At 40.0% G+C, this 26,146-nt stretch overlaps 2 protein-coding genes across 5 annotated transcripts in view; both read left to right on the forward strand.

Annotated features, from left to right (window-relative positions):
* Positions 1-1,169: 1,169 nt before the first annotated feature.
* Positions 1,170-6,427, forward strand: trim105 (tripartite motif containing 105). Its single transcript, XM_074674164.1, has 7 exons — positions 1,170-1,303; positions 1,811-2,156; positions 3,190-3,285; positions 4,032-4,265; positions 4,459-4,472; positions 4,617-4,732; positions 4,985-6,427. Exons 2-7 carry the CDS (start codon positions 1,869-1,871, stop codon positions 5,542-5,544), a joined length of 1,308 nt encoding a protein of 435 aa, XP_074530265.1. The 5' UTR covers positions 1,170-1,303; positions 1,811-1,868; the 3' UTR covers positions 5,545-6,427.
* Positions 6,428-8,710: 2,283 nt separating this feature from the next.
* The window catches only part of flt4 (fms related receptor tyrosine kinase 4), a 63,053-nt gene continuing 45,617 nt past the window's right edge, over positions 8,711-26,146 (forward strand). For 3 of the 4 annotated variants that reach the window (XM_074674531.1, XM_074674532.1, XM_074674533.1), the window contains exon 1: positions 13,223-13,496. In XM_074674531.1, the coding sequence (XP_074530632.1) occupies positions 13,439-13,496 (58 nt within the window). In that variant the 5' untranslated portion in view covers positions 13,223-13,438. Of the gene's footprint in view, positions 8,818-13,222; positions 13,497-26,146 lie in introns of those variants that run through there. The other variant, XM_074674534.1, reaches the window with a different exon arrangement.

A 26,146-nucleotide genomic window follows, 5' to 3' on the forward strand; every position in this document is an offset into this window, starting at 1 on the left:
GTATGATTGCTGTTAATGTTCAGTTTCGGAGAGCAATTGTGCAACTGATCAGATGAAATTTTCAGATACACCCAAAGACAAGAAAACATGAAATTTACCGTGCACCACCAGTGGACTTCCAGTTCTTCTATCTTTGTCTAACAAACGGAAAAATCTCATTCATGTCTCTTTTTCCTTTTGTTTCCTCTCATGCAGGTAAAATTAGAAAGGAGGAAAATACGGCCCAATCCAGATCACAGTCTCTCATTATTCAGTGCTTGCAAAGCATTGATTTCAGAGGATGAACAGTGTGGGAAGTCTGCAACTTGGATCCAAGGGGTCAAAATTATTACCGTTATACCACATGATGTGCTTTCTTAGATTACAGTAAAGGATTACAAGACATGCAGATACTGTTCTTATTGATACAGTAGATGTTTTGTAAAAGTCATTCAGGGCCAGATGCATTTCTTTTATTCCAATTGGTTATTTTGTTTAGAAGACAGTTTTATGATGTATATTCTTATCATAGGTTGTAGACTTTGATTGTTAAGTTAAAATATGTTGCCTGTTTCCAAGAAATTCTTTCCCCTTTCTAGCACTTAGGAATTAACATTTTCACATTTTCGTATTCAAAGGTTCATAGAAAGGCCTGTGTTGCAAACTGTGGGCTTAGTGTTTAAAATTTACATACAAGGAGGGATAAAGCCTATGCTGCCTTGCTTTTTTGGCAAGGAGGAAATTCAAGCTGCCAAAATTCATTTTACAAGGAAATGTGAAAATAAAACAATAACGTCAAGGGAAGGTTGAGGATTTATTTTCAGAACATGTGTATATGAATACACATACAAACACAATACATACATTTTTAGGGTAAGTAATTGATTTTGCAACTTTAGAATCATAGTAAGTGGGAGGCAAATGTTTTGATGTGTGTAATAAGTTTAAAAGATCATTTAAGAATTGTTCATCCGTCTTTAACACCCTGACTTCTGATCTGCTGGTGAAAAAACTCAATGAAGGAGGTGACTGGTTCCATTTATTAAGAATGGTGCTGAAATAGTCTTTCACCACAGGGCTCAGCGCAGCCCTTTCGCAAAGTGAAAGAGAAAATATGTGAAGAGGAGAAAGGTGTTACACAGCTCTAATTCACACCTCGAGGTTCGCTTTGAAACATGTGAACCAATCGTGGGAGCGCTTTAGCTCCGCACATGCGCAGTAGAGGTGTACGTTTTGTTCCCAAACAGCAGCCGAGGGGAGATCAGAGAGCAGATGGAGGGACTTTGAAGTATTTGTTCAGATAATTGTCGGAGCAACAGACAACGTAAGTTTATCAAAGTATGACAAAGAGGTTGCTTGTTGTAAATGTGTTAAATTCTTACATTTGTGTGACCTACGCCGTCGTTTACTGACTGCTATACGTAGCTGAAAGCTAGTAGGCTTCCGTCAGGGTAAAACCAAACTCAACATCTGACTAAGCGTTGCTTTGACAATACAAATCACAAGCTAGCTTATAGAGTCCCGTGGTAAAGCACCTGATTTCTGCTCCTGTAACCCTGATTAGCATTTACACTCGAACTGGCTGTCATTTACAATTGAAGTATACGAATTCGAGGAGCAAGAAGAGTTATTAATGTTTGTTTTCAGGGTTGGACTTCAGAAGAAGGGAGCAAGAATCAGAATGCTGGATCCAATTTTAGACAAAGAATGACTTTCAATAGTAATGATCAACAGGAATTTGTTGCTGTAGAGAGTTAACTTTTAGTCCTGCCCCGTGTAACTCTCTGTCTCCTAATACTGTTTTTCTTTCTCTATCCCTCTCTGCCTCCAGGCTTCTGCTTTCATTTCCTCAGTGTGGACAGACTTTGGAGAGGAAACTCCCCTGAACCATGGCTGCTGCTGCTAGTGCTGCCACATCTTCCAAAGGTAGCCTAAAGGAGGATCTGACATGTGCCATCTGCTGTGACCTCTTCAGAGACCCTGTCATGTTGGCCTGCATGCACCACTTTTGCAAACCCTGCATTTCCAGGTACTGGAGAGGAACTCAGGGACCTGTCACCTGCCCGCAGTGCCGCAAAGAGTTTAGCTGCAAGCAGTTTCAAACTAACTACCTTGTGACAGCCATGGTGGAAAAAGTCAGGGCCACCACCTCGGACACCTATCTCAAGAACCTAGAGGTGAGTTCAAGCCTCAGTTTTTATGTGTGATCCTGCTGGGTACATTTCCATTCTCCTTTTATTTTTATTTGCAAAGCATTTTAAGGATTTAAAAATGATAATCCTTTCACCTAATAAGTTATGTTCCTATGATTTACTAAGATGAGTGCAATTCACATTCATTTTGAAGTACACGTCTGTGCTATAAACTGTAATTACACCCTGAACGTGTTGTACTTCAATGGTCAAGGACAAAGGTCTCGTTCCACTCCCTTTTATAATCTTCTGTCTGACAGGATTCATGAATGAACTGGGACATAGTCGAATAATATTTAGGAAACCCTGTTCATATTAATAAGATTCGATCGAATCTTCCTGTCATCAATTCAGCCTTTGTCACTACTGTGATGTGAAACTGTTTTTCATCCTGCATGAAAGTTATTATTATTATTTTTATTGTTTCTGTTCCATTTTGGGAAATATATTTAATCAATAACGTGCACTGAGTAAGATAAGAAGATCAATATCACTCTCTTCTGTAAATACGAGGCTAAAGCTGGCAGCAGGTTAGCTCAGCAAAGTGCAAACAGAGGGAAAGTTAATCCTGTTGTGTACAAAGGTGATAAGAATCCACCTGTAAAGGTCATTACACAACAGGTTTTATCACATGTTGGAAGGAATACAAGAGCTGAAGTGTTAAAACCACAGACAAATAAGAAGTGACATTAATAGAGCTCTATGCTCGTCTTGTTCTTGCTTGGGTATAGTCACCTCCTGAAGTTTCTGCTTGTTGCCTGGCAACATAATGGTGCCTTTAAGTGCTTTAACCATAATGTCAAATGATGTCTTTAATCTGTGCTTTTCTTACAGTAGATTGAATTAAATTATAATGTGTTTTAACAGATGAGGGGAAAAAAACTTCAATTTTCAACAGAAACTTTTCAGTGATAATGATTTTAATAGAATCTAAAATAACACTGCATCTATGAGAATACTCTTTCTATATTTCCCTGTTTTCCTTACCCCACTGATTTGTTTGCATACTACCAAACAGAAACAACTGAAGGAGACTTTGGAGAATCACCGCCTGAGGAAGGAGGACTTCATCAACAGTATTCGCAGGGACAAAGACAAGATGGAAACCATAAAGGTAACTTCCTCTACGGGAGTCGAGGGATCGCAGCACTTAACAGATAAGAATGCACAAATCCCTTCCTAATGGTTGTTTGCAATATGTAGTTGTGCATGTTTGGTGTTTGCAGATGTGGTAAGTGCCAGCCTGTGCTTTGATATGTTAATCATTATGGACTGAACGCTTGGGTGCATAAGCAGGTGCCTCACAAACCTCACTTCATTGTGTATAAACTATGAAATCCTTTCTGCTGTGCAGCCTTAATGCCACACAATACATCTGTCATTATTGATTAAGCAGAAAGAAAAAAAGACCGGGTGTGTTTGTACTGTGCATCTGTTAGTGGCTAAAAAACAACAGGACTTTTATTATACTGTGTAAAAACCTAATGTACAGGCAGAAACAGAATTATATTTAATGAATGTTACACAGATGGAAGATAAAAGCATGATTTTTTGTGACATGCTGTGCTGTGGTGCGGCAAGCAGGAAAGCTGTTTTTTTGTTGTTTGAATACTTTCTTTGAGATGCTGTGTGCATCTTCATTATTTATCGTATGAGTCACTTAATCAGATCCAACTTACAAGATCTTAGAGCTTTAAAAGTAAAAGAAACTTACCAACAACTTGGGAACTTTTCTTTTTGAGATGCTCAGAATGAAAGTAGGCAGTGTAAAGAAAGCATCATAAAACTTTAAGTCTGAAACCCAACCCTTTAGTCCTCTATTCCCCTCCCTTACTCATCAGTTCTTTTTCCCTGACGTAGAAACTTGGAGGGGATCTTCAGACTCGTGTTAAAGGAGAGTTCAGAGCGCTCCATCAGATTCTGCAGGATGAGGAGACGTACATGCTGGAGCAGTTAAGAAGAGAGCAGGAAGAGGAGCTGGAGAAAGTCCAGCACCACCTGGAGGCCATCGAGGTGGCTCTAAGAGAGCTGGAAGAAAACATGAGGGTGCTGCAGCAGGCCAGCGCCGACACCGAGAATGTTGTGGTGACTGAGGTGAGGACTCCGCAAGAAAAATAAGTTTGATCAAAAGTTTCCTGAAAGTGTGTTACCTCAGGCTTTTGAAAATGTAGATCACATCTGAACTTTGAATGAATCTGAGACTGAGAACGAACTTGCCTGGTGAGATTTGCATGGAATTGAGACCAGAGTTGTTAATCAGATTTTTCTTTCATTTCCTTCCCTCCAGCTCCCACAGTTGAGGTAAGTGTTCTTTTCAGTGTTACAAATGATTCACTGCTTTTAGCATTTTCATATCCAAGCCTATTTGATCCCTGTCTCCACTTAGTGTCATGTCTTTGAGAATATGCCATCCTAACTAAATGTATGCTTGCTTTCTGTTGACAGGCCCTGTGTGCGGGCGGATATTGCTCCAGAGTTTGACATAAACGCCTTCAGCAACAAGTACATGGCTCCTTTGCAGTACATCACATGGAGAAAAATGTTCAAGGCGCTGAAGCCAGGTAATTTCCACCCTCATGAGCTTCATTAAGCACTCAAAGATTGCTGAGAACTGGTTCTGCAGCAATAATGGGAGTAATTACAGAAAAATTAGCAGCGTATTATACAAGATAATGAAGTGGTTACAGAGTTATGGTAATGTAAGGGTTTGTGTGCTGATTGATAACCATTCACTTAAAATTTTACTCTTTGTTAAGCCTTATTACTGAAATTCATACCCTCTTCACATTTTGATGTATTGTTTTATCCCAAAGGTCCTTCCCCGTTAACATTTGATGTTGACACAGCCCACCCCAGCATCTACATCTCCAGGGACAAAACCGTGGCGGTTGAATGTGATGCCGTGATCCCTCATGTGGGCCACAACAAGCGCTTCCTTCAGTGTATCAACGTCCTGGCCTCTCAGGGCTTCCAGTCAGGCCGCCACTACTGGGAGATAGAAGTGGGCTCTAAACCCAAGTGGGACCTGGGCGTGGCCTCCGAAGCTGTAGACCGTCATGCTCGGATCAAGCTAAGCCCCGAGAGCGGCTACTGGACGCTGCGGGTCCGTAACGGGGCAGAGTACTCGGCCGGCACACAGCCCTGGACCAGGCTGCACCTGGGCTGTTCCCCCAAGAGGGTTGGTGTTTTCTTGGACTGTGAGGAGAGGAGGGTGTCCTTCTACAACGCTGACGATATGAGTCTGCTCTACTCGTTCACCAACGGGCCGAGGGGGAAGGTGTTCCCCTTCTTCAGCCCGTGTATCAGCGACAACCATCAGAAACCTCATCCAATCAAACTCATTCACTACCCGCCTGTCGCGCTGTCCGGCTGAGGGGAGTCCAATCAATGAAAGCTTTTCAGCTTGTAAGAGGTGTTCACTCGCTCAGTGACCAATGACTGTTATCTGTCAGCCATGACGATTCAGAACTGCCATTGTGGGTTTTCTGAGGTTAAACTTTCAGACTGTTCTCTTATTTTTCACGCTATACTGATGGTTCATTGGGGGAAACTTTTAGTTCGTTTCTGAAATGGACTTTAAAATCTTTGGAAACTTCTATTGTGTGTTAAAAATGTCATTGTTCTGTAATCATTTAAAAAGGGGAAATTCACATTTCAAAACAAAAAACATGGAAAAGAGTCAGTTTTTAATGAATGGAAGCTGAAGCTCTAAATTACAAAAGGAAAAACTAGTCCTTCACAAATTTACAGTAAATTGAGTTTTTTACGATAATCTGGATAATAATCTCCCATCCAGTCAGACTGGCCTTTAGCAGAAGTGTTTGTGAATCACCAGGAAGTTTTATCGGTGCCGAGGCATCTGCACTTTACATTGAGCTTCTTTATCTGATTAGTAAGTTCTTCATGTTTTAAATAGGTTTAAAATCACACCCAAGTGTATTTATGTTTTACTTTTTTTTCTGAGTGAGCAAAGCACCAAGCTGTAACTCTGAGCACCTTGTAAGTTCTGTAGGAAACCTCCAGTACTTGTTGATTTTTGTTTACATACACAACATGTGCCTTAGTACAACACATGATATACTGCTGTCGTATTATTTTAATGCTGTATCTCGTAGAAACATGTCAAGTTGGGTTCTTTCCAGTATAAAATCTATGCATTATATATCACATTGTCTTCATCACATGTTTGTTGCATGTCAATCATTTTGTGACAAAGACCAAAAATAAGTGTTGTAAAACCTGCTGATTCTGACAATAAACCAAATCACTTTTTCTTCTAAACCAGCTCTGTCTTTGATCCCACTCTGCAGCTGTAGCTCTGCACACTTCCCTGACCTGCCTTGAAATAATAAGGGATGTTATTAAGCATCATCAAAGCAGAGAGCAGCTATAAGCTCATGAGACATCCCTGACACTTCAACAGCACAAAGAGGCGGGCTCTCGGTTATCTTTACAAACACACAAGAGCACCGACGTCCTGTTTCCTCCTGACAGGTGAAAGGTCACATAAACAGAGTGACAGTGGGGATGCCTCTGGGCCGCCCAAGGGCACAGAAAGCAGGATGCTGCTGCCTCCTCTGCAGACTGGAAAAGTGGCACAGATGGGGGCTTGTGTATTTCCCCTTTTATAGCAACTACATGGAAACAGTGCGTTTGGGAAACATAAAGTTGACCTTTAGATTCACATGAAACTGATTTATTTCTTGAATTAAAGTATACTCTATTGTGGTACAAGCAGAAGCACGCATCATAATGATTACAAGTCATATATTTTAAATCTTTTCAGTGGAACAGTTTATGTAAGTAAGAAAAGCTGGTTAGCACTCAAAGCTTTTTTTATCGCTTTTCCCAGTCCCATTGTATCTGTTTCTGGATTGATTTGGCTGCTTGCGTCGGTTTATGCAGTGTATTTATTGTTAAATATGCCTAGACTTCTCTAACTCTTCTGTATATCGTTATTTTATCTTTGAAAAGATTCACTAAGGCCTGGTTCTTATGATTTAAAATGTATTTTTTAAGATAGTCTGTTGGGCTCAAAAACAAAGAAGCTTTTCTGGACCCCTGAAAAATACACTCTGTCTTTCACTTTGAAAGGAAATTCAGAATCAGGAACTCATTACCAGCATTAGGAGAATGAAGGAGTGTTAGAAATTAGGCCAGGCAAATAATCATTGGAGGGAGTTATTGGAAAGGTCCATATTTTAAGGGACTTTTTAGGCTTAGGCTTATAAGGTCGCATATAATAGGAAACAAACCGCTGTTTTTTTATTTGTTTATACACTCAAAATAATCTATACAACTCTAAAGTATTCAAGTCAGTTTAAAAGCATGTGTGAGTATGGTAGAAACCTATATAAGTGGCTTGTACAAGAATAGAGTTGTATTGATTATTTTGAGTGTGTAAAAAAATAAAAAATCAGAGTTTTTTTTCCCATTTTATGCAACTTTGTAAGCTTAAGCCTCCAAAACTATACAGTAACTGTACCAGAGTTAACATATAATCTGAGAAATGAGTAGACTATCAAAGAAAAAGGAAAACAATAATAATTCAAACTCAATCCATCAATCAAAATTTATTTATATAGCACTTGTCATACAAATAAAATGTAGCACATAGTGCTTCAGAAACAGACACATGAATTAAATAAAAGAATTATACCCCAAACCCACTCCACCCAGCCCAGGAACCCACCCACACAGCAACCCATACACAGTGTTAATAAAAAGCAACATAGATAAAAGACAATAAGAAAGCACACTGCTGTACCCAGTACGTACTGAGGAAATGCTTTCTTAAAGGTTTAAAACTGAGGAAACACTGGAGGTTAGGTAAAAAGTATAAAATTAAATAAATCATAATATAAAATAAGAAAATGATTTTTTAAGAATTAAGAATAAAAAAAATACTTGAAATTAAGCTAAAATACACACATATGTATAATGATAAATAAATGAGGAATAAAACAGGAAAACGTAGAGAATAAAATACAGAAAATATAAATGATTTTAAAAAGAAAAGATTAAAAAAAAAAAAAAAAGTGGTCCGTACTTAAAATACATTTACTAACTACAAGGTAGAGGGTAGGTAGGTAGGTAAGGTAGGTAAGGTAGGTAGCCTAAATGAGACTGTTATTGGGGTTCACCCAATTTAACTGTTCACCCACACTGAGTTACAAACTTGGTGAACTTCAATGTCTTCAGTGTCCTTGTCTGGTCTTCTCTGGCCATGTCCACACGTAGCTGGGTATTTGGAAAACCGCGTAGGCCATATTTTTATACGTTTACGCCTGTCGTCCACGCGAAACCTCAGCTTTACGTCACTGAAAAACATATTTTCTGAAAACTCCGGCCAAATCGAAGGTTTTGGAAAACTCCGGTTTCATGGTTTCGGCAAACGGTGTTTTCGGTTCTGGAACGTCACAGCTGAATGACGGGTGCTCATTCTGATTGGCTGGCACGGGTTTTACGTCAGGAAAACACTTCCCATTATGGGTTTGGCGCGCTTGTAGCCGCACTCAGCTGCGTATTTGCCCGCTGCGTGTGTACGAAAGCATTTCTAAAACGAACGAGGGAAGATAGTCGTTTTTGGAAATATCCGGCTACGTGTGGACATGGCCTCTGTGCCAGGTCCAGCTTGCTACAGCAGGTAAGAGGACAGCAATCAAGTAACAGTTCACACCTGTGCTGGTGTGCTCTGGCTCTGGCACTGCTCCCTCAAACCCCAAGCACACACCACTCCCCTGCAGCTGAGCCTTCACCACACCTTCCTCCCACAGGTACTGTACCAGACAAAGGAACACTGGCGATTCAGAGGTGTTAATTAAATCAACATATTGACTTCATAAGGTGATTGATATTTCAGGGAAAGTTGTTGAAGGGATGTTTTATAAAGAGTAAGAGAAGATTTCTGGCCTGTGTTGTTGGATAATCGTCAAACTGAAATACTGACAAACCAATCTTCAAATCTCATGACACCTAAGTTATGATACCTGATACGTTCTTATGTCGAATAAATAAGAGGAACCAGTTTGGCCCAGTGGTGAAGTCCCACACCCCTTAACAAAGGCTGTTGTTCCAACCTGGAGCCTTTTCCCTACTTGTCATTCCCCTTTCTCCCTCCTGGTTTCTTGCTGTAACCACTGTCGCCTTGTCTCTGAAAAGAGGCATAACAGGCTGAAAATATAACAGAAAGATGTAACCATGAAACAGTCCTCCACTGCTGAGTATAAAGAGATTCTGAGTAGAGCCTCTTATTTTTGACCCTGTATCACTCCGGAGGAATATTTTGTGCCTTCAGGTAAAACGTGGTGATCACTGAACTGAATTTTAGTATCTATCCTTATAAGAAGCATTAAAAATTGAAGCTGCATGAATCAGTACTTTTTAATTAAAAGTGGGTTATGACAAAATGTAAATTGAAAGAGGTATCTCAGTGACCCCAAAGCAACTACTAGGTCCACTTAGACTTAGAAAGAATTTTAGCATTTCATAGCCAAAAGATTTTTTGCTCTGGCTCACACTTTGCACTCTCAACAACTCTGTTTTTAACAGCAGGCATGTCACCTGCGGATAAAGGTGATTATTAACAATTTGGTCAGCCACTAGTCGTGAGAAAAGTGTAGTGCTCAGCAGCTCAAGAGCCAGATGTTTCTGTTGAAGTAGGTGGAGGCAAAACCAAAGCGGAAAGCAAAGTAAGTGTTGGATTTGAATTCATCTGGAGCTGACTTTATTACATGGAAACTATTGTTTTCATGTCAGCTGTTTGTTTACAACAAAGTTAAAAAATGAGAGCCTTGAGTGTCCACATGCAGCAGGCCCCAAAAACTGAGGAAACCCCATTGGGGCCTTTATATTTACATGTTTACAGTAATGTTTACAGTTGTCTGGGACATAGCAGCTATGATTCATTGGGCGAACATCTACCTATTTTTCTGTTTTTAGACTGGAAATGGTGATCAAGAGAGTTGGCCATCTTTGCACTTCATGACACCTCTTAAAAGACCAATGGGTGACGTCCCTGAAGCAGCACATATGTTTTACAAACAGTGTATTCTTCATAGGAACCAAGTCAAAACAGACAAAGTTTTTACAATTTCTAATTTCTGGTTAAATGAAAGGGTAAAATTTCAGGTACTATGTTTATTGCGCTTCCTGGGTAATTTATTTCAGCCGGTTGCACTTAATGAGCTTCATGTCTAATTAATTAGGTAGTAAATTATCTAACAGCCAGTTTGCAGAGTCAGTTCCTTTTGTTCTTGTTTGAGCTTGCCTTGGCTGCTGACTGATTGAGAACATGACCTATATCTGGCAAGAAGTTTTGGCAGCCTCCATCAAAACAAAGACACAGAAACCCTCTTGAACATTGACAGCTACTTCAAAGCAGCTTGGCAGAGTAGCAGAGGCCAGCAGGCCCATGGGCATGAACTTGAGAAAGAGACTGAGCGGGGTTGCATGCTCTCTGCACATATCCTTCCTATGATAGTAGCTGCGTGTCTGTAATGTGTTTCCTGACCTGAGGATGGGCCGGATGGTGTGCCTGCACTTCAAGGACGGGTCCTTGAGTTCTCAGTTGTCTCTCAGGAGCCAGCAGGACTAAAAACTCCAACCTTTTCATTCAACACAACAGGGTCCATTATGCCGTCCTGCATGAGGGCTGTTGTTTGTTATCGCTGTTGTCTGCGTGCTTGTGTGTGCAGAATTTTATCCCATTGGCTGCTCAAGTGTTTTCTATGACATTATCCGTTGTAAATCGTTAATGAAATTTGGTGACTCCCTGGAAATAGTTTTGTCGGACTATCAACAATTTAGTGCGTTTGTTTTCCCGTGAAAGCGAGGGCGCTGCTGGGCTGAAACCAGGAGAACATTTTAATTACAACCATTCAATCACAACATTGTGTTCTCGGGTCAGAGAGGTGCATGGCCGTGAGGGATCAGTGGGGAAACACATGCCCACAATAACACCCAGTGATCCTTTTACTCCCTGTTACTCCACACTCCTCTGATGTCCGCTGCCCTGTGGTTTAGAAATCATTGAGAACACTTCAGTCGTATTGAGAGAAAATATTTGTCCTCATATGTCTTATTGACAGCTGCTGCATGATGGATGAACTGGTGTTCAGTGGTGCTGAAGGCACGGCTGGGAATGAGCCTTGAGTCAGCTACAGTGTTGTTTTGCCTGTAATGGATTTCCAAGTGCACACTGCTGGGTTTTCAGCACAGTCACAGTGCACTTCAAAAAATGCTGCCTGGTATCGATTAAACTGCCTAAAAAGGGCTCCCTGGTTCTTCCATGGCTCCTGAAGGGAACTGACTTGACCCAAAGCTGCCTGTACAACACCCACTTAATAAAAAAAGCTCCTTGCTGCACCCAAACCTCGGCTGTTATATGTGTGTGAGCACCCTTTGCCCCCTCTTTTTATATCAGTGTTTACACTACACAGGTTTTCAATTTTCCCAATCCCTCTCAGTCAGATAAAAACAGGGCTGATAGTGGCTCACTTTGGGCATGTTATTCTCTCGCTACACGGTTTTCATTCGCACTCAGGAGCCTCCCTGGGGATGATAGATGTTTGGGCGGAGGGGGAAGGTTAACAGGACTTGGACAGGCCTGCACAGGTCAGTTTCAGCAGAGGCATTACAACATCTGACCCCTCTGCCAGAAGAATTACAGTCTTATCAGAGATACTCCCAGGACTCCTGAGTTTGTTGAACTTCTTGAGGAATTTGCATTCATAAGGGAAAAGAAAACTGCTCCTACCTTGAATTTATGCCGTTTTTTTTTTTTTTTTACAACGGAAATAAATGCGTGGAGTTAATTGTTTCAAAAATACTTAAAGGGAATTTACAGTGTCTGAGATTATGGATTAAAAGCAGGTGAACAAAACAGTTCATGTTGTGTAAGTGTTCCTCAAAGGGTTGCTGTGTATTTATTAGGGATAGACTGATAATCGGCCAGGCTGATATTTGGCATCTTGGGGCATATCAGTATCAGCCTTTTTTTAAAATCTGACAGCCAATATAAAACCCATTCAAAACTGTGTTGTTTTGGCTCTGATGCTTCTCTGCACATAGTTTCTACCTGTCTGTGGAAGCCCTAGATGGTCATTTAAAATCAGACATGTAAAACCAAGCAGAAAATTAATTCAACTAAATTACATGCATGTAAAAGGCAGCACAAACTCAATTCTGTCCAGTTTCATTGCAGTAACATAGAAATTTTGGAAAACTTTATTTACTGTAGAAAACTTTAGCTATTTATTTTTTTAAGTTTTCATTTAACTTTATAAAACATGCTGCTGAGCCTGGGAGCTGTTTAATAAACATATGCTTGAAGGCATTAAATGCAGTTAAGTGTTGGAGTTTGTATGGTTCAAATTTTTTACGCCAATTTTTTCCCTTTGACTGCAAATGAGTATCGGCTTCACATATCGGTTATTGGCCTCCTTGCCTTCTAATAATCAGTATCGGTATCGGCCCCAAAAAATCCATATCTGTCTATCTCTAGTATTTATTCATTTCTTTGGTAACTTTGCTGTTTTCTTGCGTTTCTGATGGCACTATGATTACCTGCCAAGCTATTTGGATGTCATAAGGGATTTAACCGCCTCCGAACTCCATCCTTGCAATACAAATCAGTACAAAACAGTTTTGTATTTGAGCAACAAATGGAAATCCCCAGTTCTAAAAATGGCTCATAAATGTCACCATAAAGTTTGAAGTTGTCCTGTCGTTATAAATGGCATCTTTTTTTCTTCTTCTTCTTCTTTTTTTGTTTGTTTGTTTACAGACTGACTTATCCTGTGGATCTTGATCGCATTAGGTCTTTAACGCAGAGGATTAAACGGCTGGGAGTTTGCAGGAAGGAAATTTGTCATGGATGTTATAGGCAGACCTCCCCTAAACACTCAACACACACTCAAGCTCGTGCGCTTCAGCTTGTTTTATGAACTGGATGGATGGGCGTGCACGCGCTCCAGTCACGAGCTAAGGAAAGGGAAATCATTGTAAATCCCATTCAGTGCCTTGTGCATCCTTTAGACAAAACGAGAGGAGGAAAAAACGTTTCCCCCCTCTCTTGTTTCCCCCTCAGCTTTTCGGCTCTGTGCAGAGTGCAGACAGACATCGATTGGCCGAGGTTCACCTGAGTTTTTTTCCCTCTCCCATCCACGGACATTAAACGAGCCACTTCTCTGTCTCCGGCAGCATTTTTAAACTATTTAAAAGAAACACCGCTCAGGCTCCTGCGCCTCTGGACCGGAGATCCGGAGATGAAGACAGATTTCACGTTTTTCTGTCGGACTTGGATTGGAATAGTTTACACCTCAGGTGAGGAGACTTCAGCAGAAGATCTCAAAGTTTGGAGCTCAAACTTTGTGTTGGGGAAAATGTTGAGTGTCGACATAAACTTTGTGTAAATATTTAATGCGAGGTTGGCTGAACTTAAAAGTTGTTGTTTGAGGTCCAAAGTTTAATTTCTGCAAAACTGCGATCTTAGAGTGAAGATCCTGAATTTGAAGACGCTGAGTGATGTATCCGCACAACACTGAATGCACCAGTCACAAAAAATCCTCTGTAAGCTAGTCTCTTATTTAGCTTTCCCACATTGCAATTTCTCATCGATTAGTAGAGGCGTTAACACAACACTGATTTCTCTGTTTTTGAAAGTCAGGTTTTACACATCTCACTTGAATCCTACAGGAGGGTCTTCAGTCTTCATGCAGATAGGCACTAGGGGGAGGCATGCTGTTGTTGGTTTTTTTGTAAAGATGCTGCTTTTAACTGATGATGCTAAAAATCAGATGCAGAAAAACAGGCAGATTTTGTTCTGTAGAGTGTAACTTTATATGAAAGTAAATGTAGGTCAGAATTTGGATGAGGCAGAGTGGGAGGAGAGCTGATCCATACTGGACTGACAGGAGGGAGGAGGAGTAAGGGTCAGATCTCAGATCTCAGATCTCTCTTTTCCTCCTAATCTCATTGCTGTAAAAATGTCACATACATACCAATTTGTTGGATGTCTGGCTTGTTAGTTTTTGATCTTCTTGTTCTTCTTACTTTTCACTTGTTGGTCTAAAAATCAAGCCGCACTGAGATCAGGGCTGTAGGGGTGGCCCAACTGGGGAACAGATGTTTTGACACACACTCATTTTTTTTTACTCTTTCTCTCCATAAACTTCAACTTGACTCAAAGTCACATTTGCATTTTCAAAAGTAAACATTTTAGGGACACAAAAAAAGAAAAGGCTGAATGTAAGACTTAAAAAAAAAAAACTCCTGCATGCTGCCCGCTGTCTTGCACCCCAAACGTGTTTGATAAATGTATTTTTGACTGCTTCAGCTTTTAACAGACCCATATAATCTACAGTTGTCTAATGAAACAAATGTACTTCATTACAATTTAACCTTTTATGACCTGCCAAGTCTACCAGAGCATATCTTTCAATTTTTACATGCTGTCATGTCATTTCATGCTATACATCAATACAACCCTTATATACCAAACTGTCTTAAAATGTAGACTTTTGCCCAGACTAATTACACAAACTGCTACAAAGTGCATCAAACTCTGAAAAAAAAAATGTTATGCATATTCCCTGAAATATAGTAAAATCATGGTTGTATCACTCAAAAATTTAAAAGTAAAAAATGAAAATGTTGTGTATCTAACATAAAAAGTTATGTTTACAACCACGGTCTGGATCATGATGTTTAGAGGACATTCACAGCGCTCTGGGACATCTTAAAACACAATATGTAAGTGTGACTCGCCAGACTTAATATGCAGAAAGAATGATCAATCTATCTTGTCTGGTTTAAAATCTTCTGCAAATCCAAACTTAATATGTAAATTGTAGCGCCGGTGCTATCCTGGGCTCTTTAGGGTTAAGAAGCGTGTGGCATTCAGGGACAAAGAAAGCACCAAACAGCCTGTTGCAACAGAGTCAAAGGAGAACACGTTTACATAAATCCCATCAAGGCAAGAAACTAGTTACTTAAAGATAATTTCAGTATTGGCCCCTTGGGTGGCCTTGGGGGCGGGCCCATGCCACCCCTCTGACACGCCCCTGGCTGAGAGTACAGACTGATAAAGCTCTCACACATTGTGATCATTTTATATCAGAAACTCGTTGCCAGGCCTTGTGATTGACTGCGCTGGCTGGGGCAACAGCTCATGTTGTTTTCAGTGTTTCTTCCACAGTGATTCGATATGTATGTTTGGGATGCTTATCATTGATCGCTGCTGAACAGCTGTTCATAAAGAACAGGGGAGACTTTTGTTAGGGGAAGCCAACATATGGCTGCTTGAATCTTGTCTTCCAGGGCGAAGGGATGACTCTCGCCTCAGTGCTGGGTGGGTCATACACATTTGTTGGAGTCAGAGGGTCAGAGAGGAAGAAGAAAATCATTTAGCAATTTTCAGCTTTTATATAATGATTGCACTTTCACCTTTCAGTTGCTGGATTCAGACTTCATCAAAGCACACACAATCATCCTCTCTCTGTCTGCCATAAGCACCTTGCTGTTGTGTGGCTCACATGTTGTGTAAGCTGTTGAAAGTTGTTGTTTTTTTCTCAGCCTTGGCAGGTCAAACTTACATAGCCTTCATCTTTGTATGTTCTGGAAACACAATAAAGCCCAGTAACTCAAAGTTCTCCTAGAGGCATAGAAATCACACCACCTTCAAACCAGAGAGACACATTAATTGATCACAGCCTCACGGTGTGCACCTGAGAGATGGAGTGTGACATTAAAGTGGAGAGGTGTGAGACGGGGGACAATGCTCAGGTGAGAGGCTGCAGCTTTTGCTCCTCTGACTCCAATGAGCTCCATATTTGTTACATTATCGATGTACTTAAGATGTGCAAAGATATTCTTAAAGTTAATTAATTTTCTTTTCAGTCTTCGCTTCCTCTCATGAATGTTGAAAATGGGAACAAAGACTGAAGAAAAAGACCTTGAAGACTTTGATTAATTTTTGAAGTCTTGTGTGGAATCATTAAGTACCTCTCTTTTGAAGACTTTGCAGAGTTCTCCTATACCTGAATGTTTGGAGCCAAGTTTTAGAGCGTGTGACCTCAGAAGGACCCTTCTGAGCTTGATGAGAGCCTCTACTTACTCTAGATGAGAGGCAGATTTGAGACTGAGCAGACTGTGGACCTATCAGCTCAGGAGTCATTGTCATTTTACGAGGAGAGGACATGATTTACACAGCAGCTGCATTGGAGAAGCTTTGAGATTTCACCCCGAGCCTTTCTTTAACCACCTTCCTGTCACGCTCTGGCTCTGGTTTGAATTATGGTGCTTCCAAAACATTTATCACAAAGCTACAGAGGATCTTATGTATATATTTAAACAGACATCTCTGTTCAACTCTGCTCATAGGATACAGTCAAGTGAATGAATGGCTCTAAATCACCAATTAGTTCTTCCTCTTTTGATTTCCTTGCTGTATAACTTGCTTTGAATTTCTTTCCAGTCAAAAAAACTCTTTATTAAAGCAGTGCATCTTTTTTTCTTGTTAAGCTGAGCCCCATGATCTTTGGCTTACTCTGTGTCTTGGGTGCTGAGTGTTGATATTGCTTTTAGCTTAATGTTTTCTGTCCGCATACCTCTGCTTGATCAGATCATCCAAGAAATCTGACTCTCAGCTCTTGGTATTAGTCTAGTTACCCACTTAAGGAGGTCAGGTTGTTTTAGCCAACAGTATCCCTGTATTTTCTCAAAGCTGATCTCAGGATTTAAACCTCAGGAGTCTGAGGAGCAGACCCTCTGTGTCTGTCTCTGAGTATCTCGATCTATCACCTCCGCTGAGAAGAATTCCACCGTCTCAGCTTCGTGTGGGAAGCTCTCTGCAGTAAAGTCCAAATAAATAAGGAGTCGCTGCCTCAATCATCACTGGCATGGACTAGTGAGGCCCCTGTGGGCATTTGGATGTCAGGTCACTCACTTTCTCACCATGCTGAAGCACCAACACCCCAAATATGATTCAGACTGAAAGATAAGCTCGTTCAACTGAAGGAATCTGCAGTTAAAGCCAAATATGTGTCTAGGTTGGTGTTAGATAGTTGATGAAAAACATCTGTGGTGTTTTTGTTTTTAAATTCTGACCCGTGTGGGTTTTTCTGTGCCAAGTTTGAAGCCACACTGGCTGCATGGCTCCAGCTCTGGCTGTGTTCATCAGCTGGTTGTTCAGTCTCTTTGGTGCTGACTGAAATACCTCGCTGAGGGTTTTAGTGTTATTATTAAAATAATTAAACCACACAGGGTATTATTCTATTCAATCAAAGTGAGTTTAAGATAAGCATAAATCATATAACATACAGAAAACACCAGCAAACTTAATATAAACTGGGTGAAAATGTGACATTTGGTGATCACTGGACTGTTCCTCACGTCCAGAGGCGCTGCCAGGGATTTTGGTCCCCATGCAAAGAAATATTGCTGGGCCCCCATATAATTTAAATTGGAGGCTTTTTGGGCCTCGGTCAATTATGCCCCCCCCCCCCCCCCCCCCCCCCCCCCCCCCCCTTCAGCGCCCATGCTCACATCACAGATTTTGACTTTTTGTTAAATATCTTTGCAGTCATTGTGTGGATTTGCTCCAAATAGTAAACCCAAGGGACTCAGGGACTGAATCATCTTTAAATGCTATCATAAGTTTGAATTTTGTGGTTTTAAAAATTTCATCTACTCCAGAAAAAAATGTGCAGATTCATTTTTCTCTCAAATACCAACTTTGGAGATCTAGAAAGGCAAAACAGTTTAAACAATTTCTCAGTTTGGGATAAATAAAGTAATTCTGTTGTATTGTTCTCTACTCTATTCTATTCTATTCTATTCTATTCTATTCTATTCTATTCTATTCTATTCTATTCTATTATAAAAGCTGTACCTGTATTAGTTTTGGACTGATGGCTGAAATCTTTAACCACATTGATTATGGTGCGTGCAAAAGCAGTCTTGCTTGTGAAGTGGCAGAACTGACATCACAGCTTCTTAAAGTGTATAAAACCACTCAGATAAGTACGGTCTTATGCCGAACTGATCCTTGGGTTCCCTTGGTGTGGACCCCCAAGGTTTTGGGAAGTTGAATGAGCCTTGTCTGTGTATTTGTGTTTCTGACACTGTTCCTGTTCTTCTCTGCCAATTCGGTGAAGAACAAAAATTTGTTGACAGAAACAACCAATCAGTTTTTTCACATCAGATAAATGAACTGTGTAATGCAGTGTCTGCTTCAGACTGTTAGCCACTTACTAAGAGAGATAGAAAAGAAGATACATTTTTTCTTAATTGAAATGACCAGCATCAAATGAGAAGATTGTTTTGATCTGTAAATATTACAAGAGATTAAAATGTATGAAGACCCCCACCAGAGACTTCTTGACCAAGGTAACCAGACCATCTTTCTAATAACCTGAAAAGTAGAGGGGTTGAATGTAGCTATCGACAGCTTTAGCCATTTTTTGGTGACAGCTCTCTCTTAATGGTCCTTTTATAGTTCGACCCACCACAAAAAAGGTGTTTGTACATTTATTTCCCCCTCATCATGGTGCTCCCTGAGCCTTCACAGATCAATAGGATTATTGTCTTTCTCAGTCAAAGCTAGAGCCAGCAGTAAAAGAATGATTGCGTAGTAAAAGTGATGAGCACTTTTTAAAGATATCCATCAGAATCAGACCTTCTCTGAAATCCAGGGTCCCGGCTGTGCAGTAAAATGTCAACCACAGCAGTCTCCAATTTGGCTGAAGAATAGTACATTTTTCTGAGCTTGAACTTCAACAGTTGGAATAATTTCCGTGCATTGCAGGTTTAACCTGTGAAGTTTCTCCCATGCTTTCACAGGCTTGAGTTTCAAACTGTAATTGATAGATGAAAAAGACAAAGATGAATTTTAGTGATGCTTTGCTCACTGCGGGGCAAACCGTAGGTCACTCAGCCACTGAAGCATATTCATCTAGCTGGAATGAGCCAGGAGACTCTTTGACAGAGATGGTTTTGCAGAGCAATTACAGAGTCAGTGATAATTGGGGTTGTTTGAATGCATAGATCCAAATGCTTGATTCAGCATCATAAATGATTCATTAATGCGTGGCTAATTACACAACATTTATGAGCAGCAGCAGCCATGTAGAGGACAGTAATTGTATGTTGTGTTGACAGGCAGGGGAAGGGAAATGCTTTTTGGCATCTATTGCTTTGTCTCGATGATCACTTTAGATATATTTTTACAGCAGAAACAGGATCCTGGGCCGCAGACATTTTCATGAATACTACACCCCTATAGAGCTCATGTTGCTTAGAAACAGGCTTCATTTCAGGCTCTTATTTGTGTAACGATTGCTATTATGTTGAAATTGCTCCTTATTCAGACAGCTGTTGGTGCACAGGGTTGTGACTTGGGAATGTGTGCGGCGTATTTTCAGTCACTCATACCTTTTGCCTCGTCATTCGAGGTCGCTTGTGGTTCATGGGAAAGAGTGCATTGGCAGAGCCTGAGGAAATTGCCGGCTTCCCTCCCTTAAGGCATTCAGGATCATAATTGTTGACCCTGCACTCCTTTCTTTGCCCTTGTTTACTACGCCAGCTTAAGCTGCAGTAGTGATTTAGCGCGTTTGGTCATCTGAGCCAGCAGTGGAGACTGGTTTATTGCCTGAATCTCCATGAATTAGGCAGCGAGTGTGGTGATGGGTGTCTGAGTTTGGTCCCCGAGCAGTCGCAGTGTGAGGTTCAGGAGTGTGCATGCCATCACAGCAGGCCTGCTAATCTTTGGCGTTTGCTTTTAATCTCTGAGATGTTTTAGATGTTTCCCAGCAGTATTTTATTGGCAGGATTTAGGACGAAGCGTTTAACAGAATTTTCTTGGGAAAAACAGCAAGGGAAACCATTTCTCTGTGATAAAAATGATGACCGGTAAAAAAAAAAAAAAGACTCTCCACAGAGGAAGAGCTTGAGTTGTCCGGTGTGCCTGTGAGGCAGGTACAGGAAGATTTAGTCAGGGACAGAGGTTTTAAACATAGGAAGCTGGCCCAGATGGCCGGTCGACACATCCTTAATTTTCTCACCCCTCCTCTGGCAGGATGTTGGAAAGGCCAAACTCCCCCAATAGTGGAGAGGACAGGGACATTGTGGATGTCATCTCCCTACACGGTAACAATGAAATCAAAGCTGTGCTGCCAGTCAGGCCGTCGCCTGGCCTGGCCTTGTGTCCAGATGACACAGGAAGTGGACTTTATTTCTTTCAGTGTGAGACAGAGAGTATGTTGGAGCCTGAGGCACAGCCACTTCACTTCCAGAGAGCAGGTCTGTTTAGTGGCCTGTATGGCCTCCTGTCCGTCACCGGACATACACGGCTATTTCAGAGTGCCTCAGCTTTGGCTCTGGGCCAGATACTGTGTCAGTGAAATAACTGTAGCTGCACTGTCACCTACAAGCTGCTAACTCCTAATACGTATGGAAAAAGAGCAGCTCAGGTCCACATAAGGAGCAGCTGATGCGACAAAAAGCTTCATCACAAGTACACAGGTGCAATTTCTACATCTGTCAAGGCGTCTATTTATTTAAGACTCCCACTGCCACGTCCCTTTTTTGCTAAAATGAGACTCTTAGAAAAGCTTTATTTGTTTACCCGACGTTCCCCTTTTCCTGTTCCTGTCATGTGACTGATCAGAGACAAAAAGTACAGAGGAGCGAGGAAACACTAACAGCAACATCTCCCACACCGTCCATGAAAAAGGGAAGTGGAAGAAGCGCGAACATGATAAAGAAAACAGGAAATTTGCTTGCAATAAAAAACACTGCGCCGCCTTTCACACAAGCCATGAATGTGCCCTGTGTTGTAGCTCTCGTCTTCAGACGTAGCTTTGATGCACTCCTCTCCTGCCTGCCTCAGATCTGTCAGCTTGTCAGAGAAGCTTTACATTCAAACTGGCTTTTACTGCTTTATGTCAGCTCAGCTTCCTGGCCTTCATAAGTATAGGATTTATCTTAAGTCGGCAGGTGTCCTCTATAGGATGCCAAAGTCCAGTCGCTGTTACCCTGACTGCAGAAAAAACCACCAGAGAGAAAGAGCTTGGCAAAGAATGAGATGAATGCCTCTCATGCAGGAGCAGTAAAAAGGTTTAAGATCTGTTTGTCTCCATAGCACTGAACTTCACTGAATGAGCAATTTTATTGTTCATTCGGCAAAATCTTCATTTAAATGTCTGTTTAGCTCTGTGGAGGTGAATTTAAAAGAAACTTCTGTTACCTCCTGATAATTAATAAGATTGTTCCAGTTTGTGTTGTTATTATATGAGTTCATACTCTGCCTGTTCACACACCCTTACGAAAGAAAAATATATGTACCAATATATTTTTTGAAATGTATTGTAATACATTATTGTTATATTATGATATACATGGAATAATATATTGAGGGCACATATACAATATATTATATATTCATGAAATATATTGCAATATATTGCAAAATGTACAAATGATTGCCGCTTTCCATATATTGCAATATATTGGAAAATATAAATATTAAATCTCATATATGGGAATATATTACCTAATATATGACATGATATTTTCCAATATGCTGCAATATATTTTTCTTTCGTAAGGGCATACAGTGTGAAAAGTAATTGAAAAGTGATTCAAGGAGCAACGTTTGACTTTTGTGATTTCAGAATGAATAGGCTGTTGTTTTATAGTTTTTAATTCCTCAAGAAGTGGTTTTTTTTTGTGACACACACACCACAGGCCAAAAGTCTGTAAGGAAGATCAAATTTGTAGAAAAAAAAATCATGGTTTCATATTTCACAGCAAAACAAACATGATTATTATATAAAAAGCAGCTTATCAAAAAAAAAATCTATCCTCAGGCTTAAACAAGACATTTGTTCCACATTTTTTAAAGTTATGTGCCAAGAATTGCTCGCCAAGCTTTCTTTAGTTCATTAATAAGAAACTGCTGGTTTGTGGGTCACTCTCATCTGACTGATTGATCCAGTTTATCCCACACAAGCTCCATTGAAGAGATGTCTGGAGTTCTGGAGACTGGGAGGCCACATCATCTCTTGGAGAATACCTTCCTCTTCGTTTTTGTCTAGGTAACCCTGACAGCGCTTGGCAGAATGTTTCGGGTCATTATCTCGCTGCAAAACAAACTTTCAACCCACAAGTTTCAGTCCAGATGGAGCTGCCTGAATGCCAGAGGATGAAGCGATGCTGTTTTTTTTCTTCATGATACGCTTTACTTCAAACAAAGATTTTTTATTTATTTATTTATTTATTTATTTCTACTTTCCCACTGAAGTTGTGACTCATGCAACTCTTCTCGGCCCTAAAACTTAACCCTTCTTTTCTGTGGTAAACATTTATTCGGCAATGGTCTGATAACATCAATTCATACATAAAGGTAACTTAAGGATATCATATATCATATCAATAAAAGCATAGTCTTATCATGAAGTAAATGCATCCCAAAATACATATATCTTATGCTATTTTTTTAGAAAAGCTTTGTGAATAGAAACTTAAAGTTGCTTACAAATGTTTGACCTGTATTGACCCTGCATCCAAACTTTTGGCCAGTATTAAACCTCTTTCTTCTAACAGTTTGATGTGGAGCTAATCTTAGCTCATAGACAACCGAGGCAAACAGCACGCTGAATTCAACACCAAAGGCACAATCAGTTCAATTAACAATTCAAAACAGTTTTACCCAATGATTATTTTTTTAAAATTCACTTTAACTTCTCGAATGTTTGATTTAAATGCTACTCCACTGCTACACAGAAACCAGCATTAATTAGCAGTTTAATTACTGGAGTCTTGATAAAGTTTAATCCATGAGTCTTTGGTAATTCACACACTTCACAACAACTCTCCACTTATTTTTTGTGATGCAGTTGTCTGCAGGTGTTTCCAATGTTTTCCTGTAATTAGATTTTCTTATTTGTTAATTAATTAGGAGGATTTGTTCTTGTAGTCAGTTTCTGTCTTATTTAGAGAGTATGTCTATCCATTTTCCTGCTTCTTCCGTGTTTCTTATGGAATTCTCAAACTAGAGTCTAAGACTGAGGAAAATAAACAATTTTACCAAAATTTCAAATCATTTTTATATGAGGGATCTTTCAGATTTGAAGAGACACGGTGTGGCAACCAAATTTGACATCAGCTCTAATTCATTTGCTTTTAGTTTTTGGGAGGTGGAAAATTGTCAGAAAAAAAAAACACTTTTTTTACTGGCACTTTTTTCCAACACTTTTGTCATATTTTATGTCACCAAAATGTTACAAAGCTCCCAGAAGCAGACAGCCATTACACATCCTCAGATTCCGGTTCCTGAAATCTCCAGCAAAAAAACTACTTTTGATGTCGGCTTTCAGTTTAAACATTTCATTTCACAAGTAAGCAGTTACTCCCTGTCTTCCAGATATGTGAGGCTGACACATCAAAGTGCAGCTTTTTGAACACCCTGAGTGAACATGCACAATTGTTCCTGAAAAGCTTGGACGTCTGGCTTTTACATACATCTGGAGCTTCAATCATCCGGGGGAGGCATGCAGCACAGAATGGGCAGATAGACCAGCTGAAAGACCCTGTCTCTAATGTGTCTGTCTCTGCATGAATGCTGTCACATGTTGGACATGTTTGAAACTAGACCAACTAAATCATTTCTCTGCCTCAACCCTTATCTGAAATATTCTAAGCGTCCAGTTCTCTGGGTTTCTCTCTTCTTTTGATGCTTTCAACGAACAAAAGCTGAAAAAACATGTTTTGGCCATTCAAACTCTATGTTTGCCTGGCAGAGTTAGTTAATAGGAACAGTAGACAAACAATACTCCCACTGTGAGCACGGCTTTTCATTCAACAAAGAAAACACACCGAGAGAGGGAGAGCAATGTCAAGTTCCTACAAGGACATTTTCAGTGAACTGTTTGATAAAAGAAAACATTTTTCCATGAAATCTTTGGTAACTCTTGAATTATCTTTTGACAATCCCTCAGTGTTCTGAATAAGAGAAATGTGAAACAATGAGGTGAATTACAACACTTAGAAAGTCATTTGAGTCATTTCAAGTGTTTGAATTCTGCAAGAATTGGCACCAAGATCGAGACTGAGATGCTGTGTATGTGTGTCTGAAGGTTTTGACACTGCGAAACGTTTTTGTTCATACCCTGTGTAATCCTACGAGAACAGAAGGAGTAAATTAACCTTATCTTTATAGGTTAAAATGTGATGTAGTTTTGTTTTTATTGGTAGAAGTTAATCACACAAAGCTGCTGCTTATCTCTGCACCGGCAGCTGGAATGCATGGGAAAAGAGGAGAACCAGGCTCCAACATGTTTTGGCTCTCTGCCCTTTGTTTTGTGAGGTGTTTGTCAAAAAGCCAGTTAGCATCCAGCATATGTATTCAGGCCAAACATTCATTTGGACATATAATGCTGCAATTCCAGATATTAGTTACAGAAATTATATGCAAAAGTGACTTAAATAAAAGAGCATGTTTGTTATTCAGCATCCTACCTTGCTGAGAGCCATTTAGTACATTACACTGTTTTGTTTTCCAATGTGTGTCTGACCTGCCAGGCACCCATTTGCATCCATTAGTGTTTGGTCTGAAAAGTATCTCTGATCATGCTTTTTAGAGCTACTACTGATCAATAATAATGATTATGAACTTTGTCTTTTTTTGCAGAGGGTCACGGCAATTAAAGCCTCATAAAATAAATCACCACTTAACAAAATACTGAAAATGAACATTGGCTTCACTGACTTTAGAAAAAAAAGCCCCACGAGCATCAACTTAAAACTTTTTAATGATAAATGAACTAAAGCTAGAGCAGATGATAAAAAAGAGAATGGTGGAGTAATGGACAGTGATAGAAAAAGAGTTAGAGTGATTGACAGTAGAAAGAAGGGATGAAGTACGAAGGTGATTGGAGATTAGGGGAACAGTTGGAATAGACAGGTGGATAGATAGATGAAAGTTAAAAAGGAAGGATGAATACATAGAGGGTTGATAAATGGCTGTAAAGATGGACAGATAAATGGATGGATGGAATGATAGATGCATAAATGGATGGGTAGAGGATAGAAAATGAATGGGTGAAGAGATAATGGATAATAAATGAATAAATAGATAACTGATAATGAATGGATAGATAGATAGATAGATAGATAGATAGATAGATAGATAGATAGATAGATAGATAGATAGATAGATAGATAGATAGATAGATAGATAGATAGATAGATAGAGGGCCAGTGGGATGGAAAGAGGGATGGGATAGATGAAAGGATGGCTAGAAGGATGGATGGTAAGAAAGAAGAATAAATGGATAGTAGGATGAATGGATAGATGGAGAGATGGATGATAAATAGTTGTATGATGAAGGTGCAGAAGGATGGATAGATGGAAGAATGGGTGGATGGTTAGATAGATAAATAGATAAATGGTAGATAGATAGATAGATAGATAGATAGATAGATAGATAGATAGATAGATAGATAGATAGATAGATGGAAGGATTGACGGACGGATGAACGGATGGACGGACGGATGGACAGACGGAGAGATGGAGAGATGGATGATAAATAGTTGATGGATGAATGGATGGATGGATGGATGGATGGATGGATGGATGGATGGATAGAGGGATGGATGATGAAGGTGCAGAAGGATGGATGGATGGATGGATGGATGGATGGATGGATGGATAGAAGGAAGAATAGATAGATAGATAGATAGATAGATAGATAGATAGATAGATAGATAGATAGATAGATAGATAGATAGATAGATAGATAGATAGATGGATGGATGGATGGAACCATAGATAGGTGAATGGGTGTATGGGTGAAAGATGGATAGATAAATCAATGGATATAAAAATGAAAAAATACACAGATAAATAAATACATGGATGGATGGACGGATGGACGGATGGATGGTTGCAGCATGATGTTTTAATAAACCACAA

This window comes from Halichoeres trimaculatus, unplaced genomic scaffold (assembly GCF_033239565.1).
Source record: "Halichoeres trimaculatus isolate MK-OKI-2021-1 unplaced genomic scaffold, fHalTri1.1 fHalTri1_scaffold_7, whole genome shotgun sequence".
Lineage (NCBI taxonomy): Eukaryota > Metazoa > Chordata > Actinopteri > Labriformes > Labridae > Halichoeres > Halichoeres trimaculatus.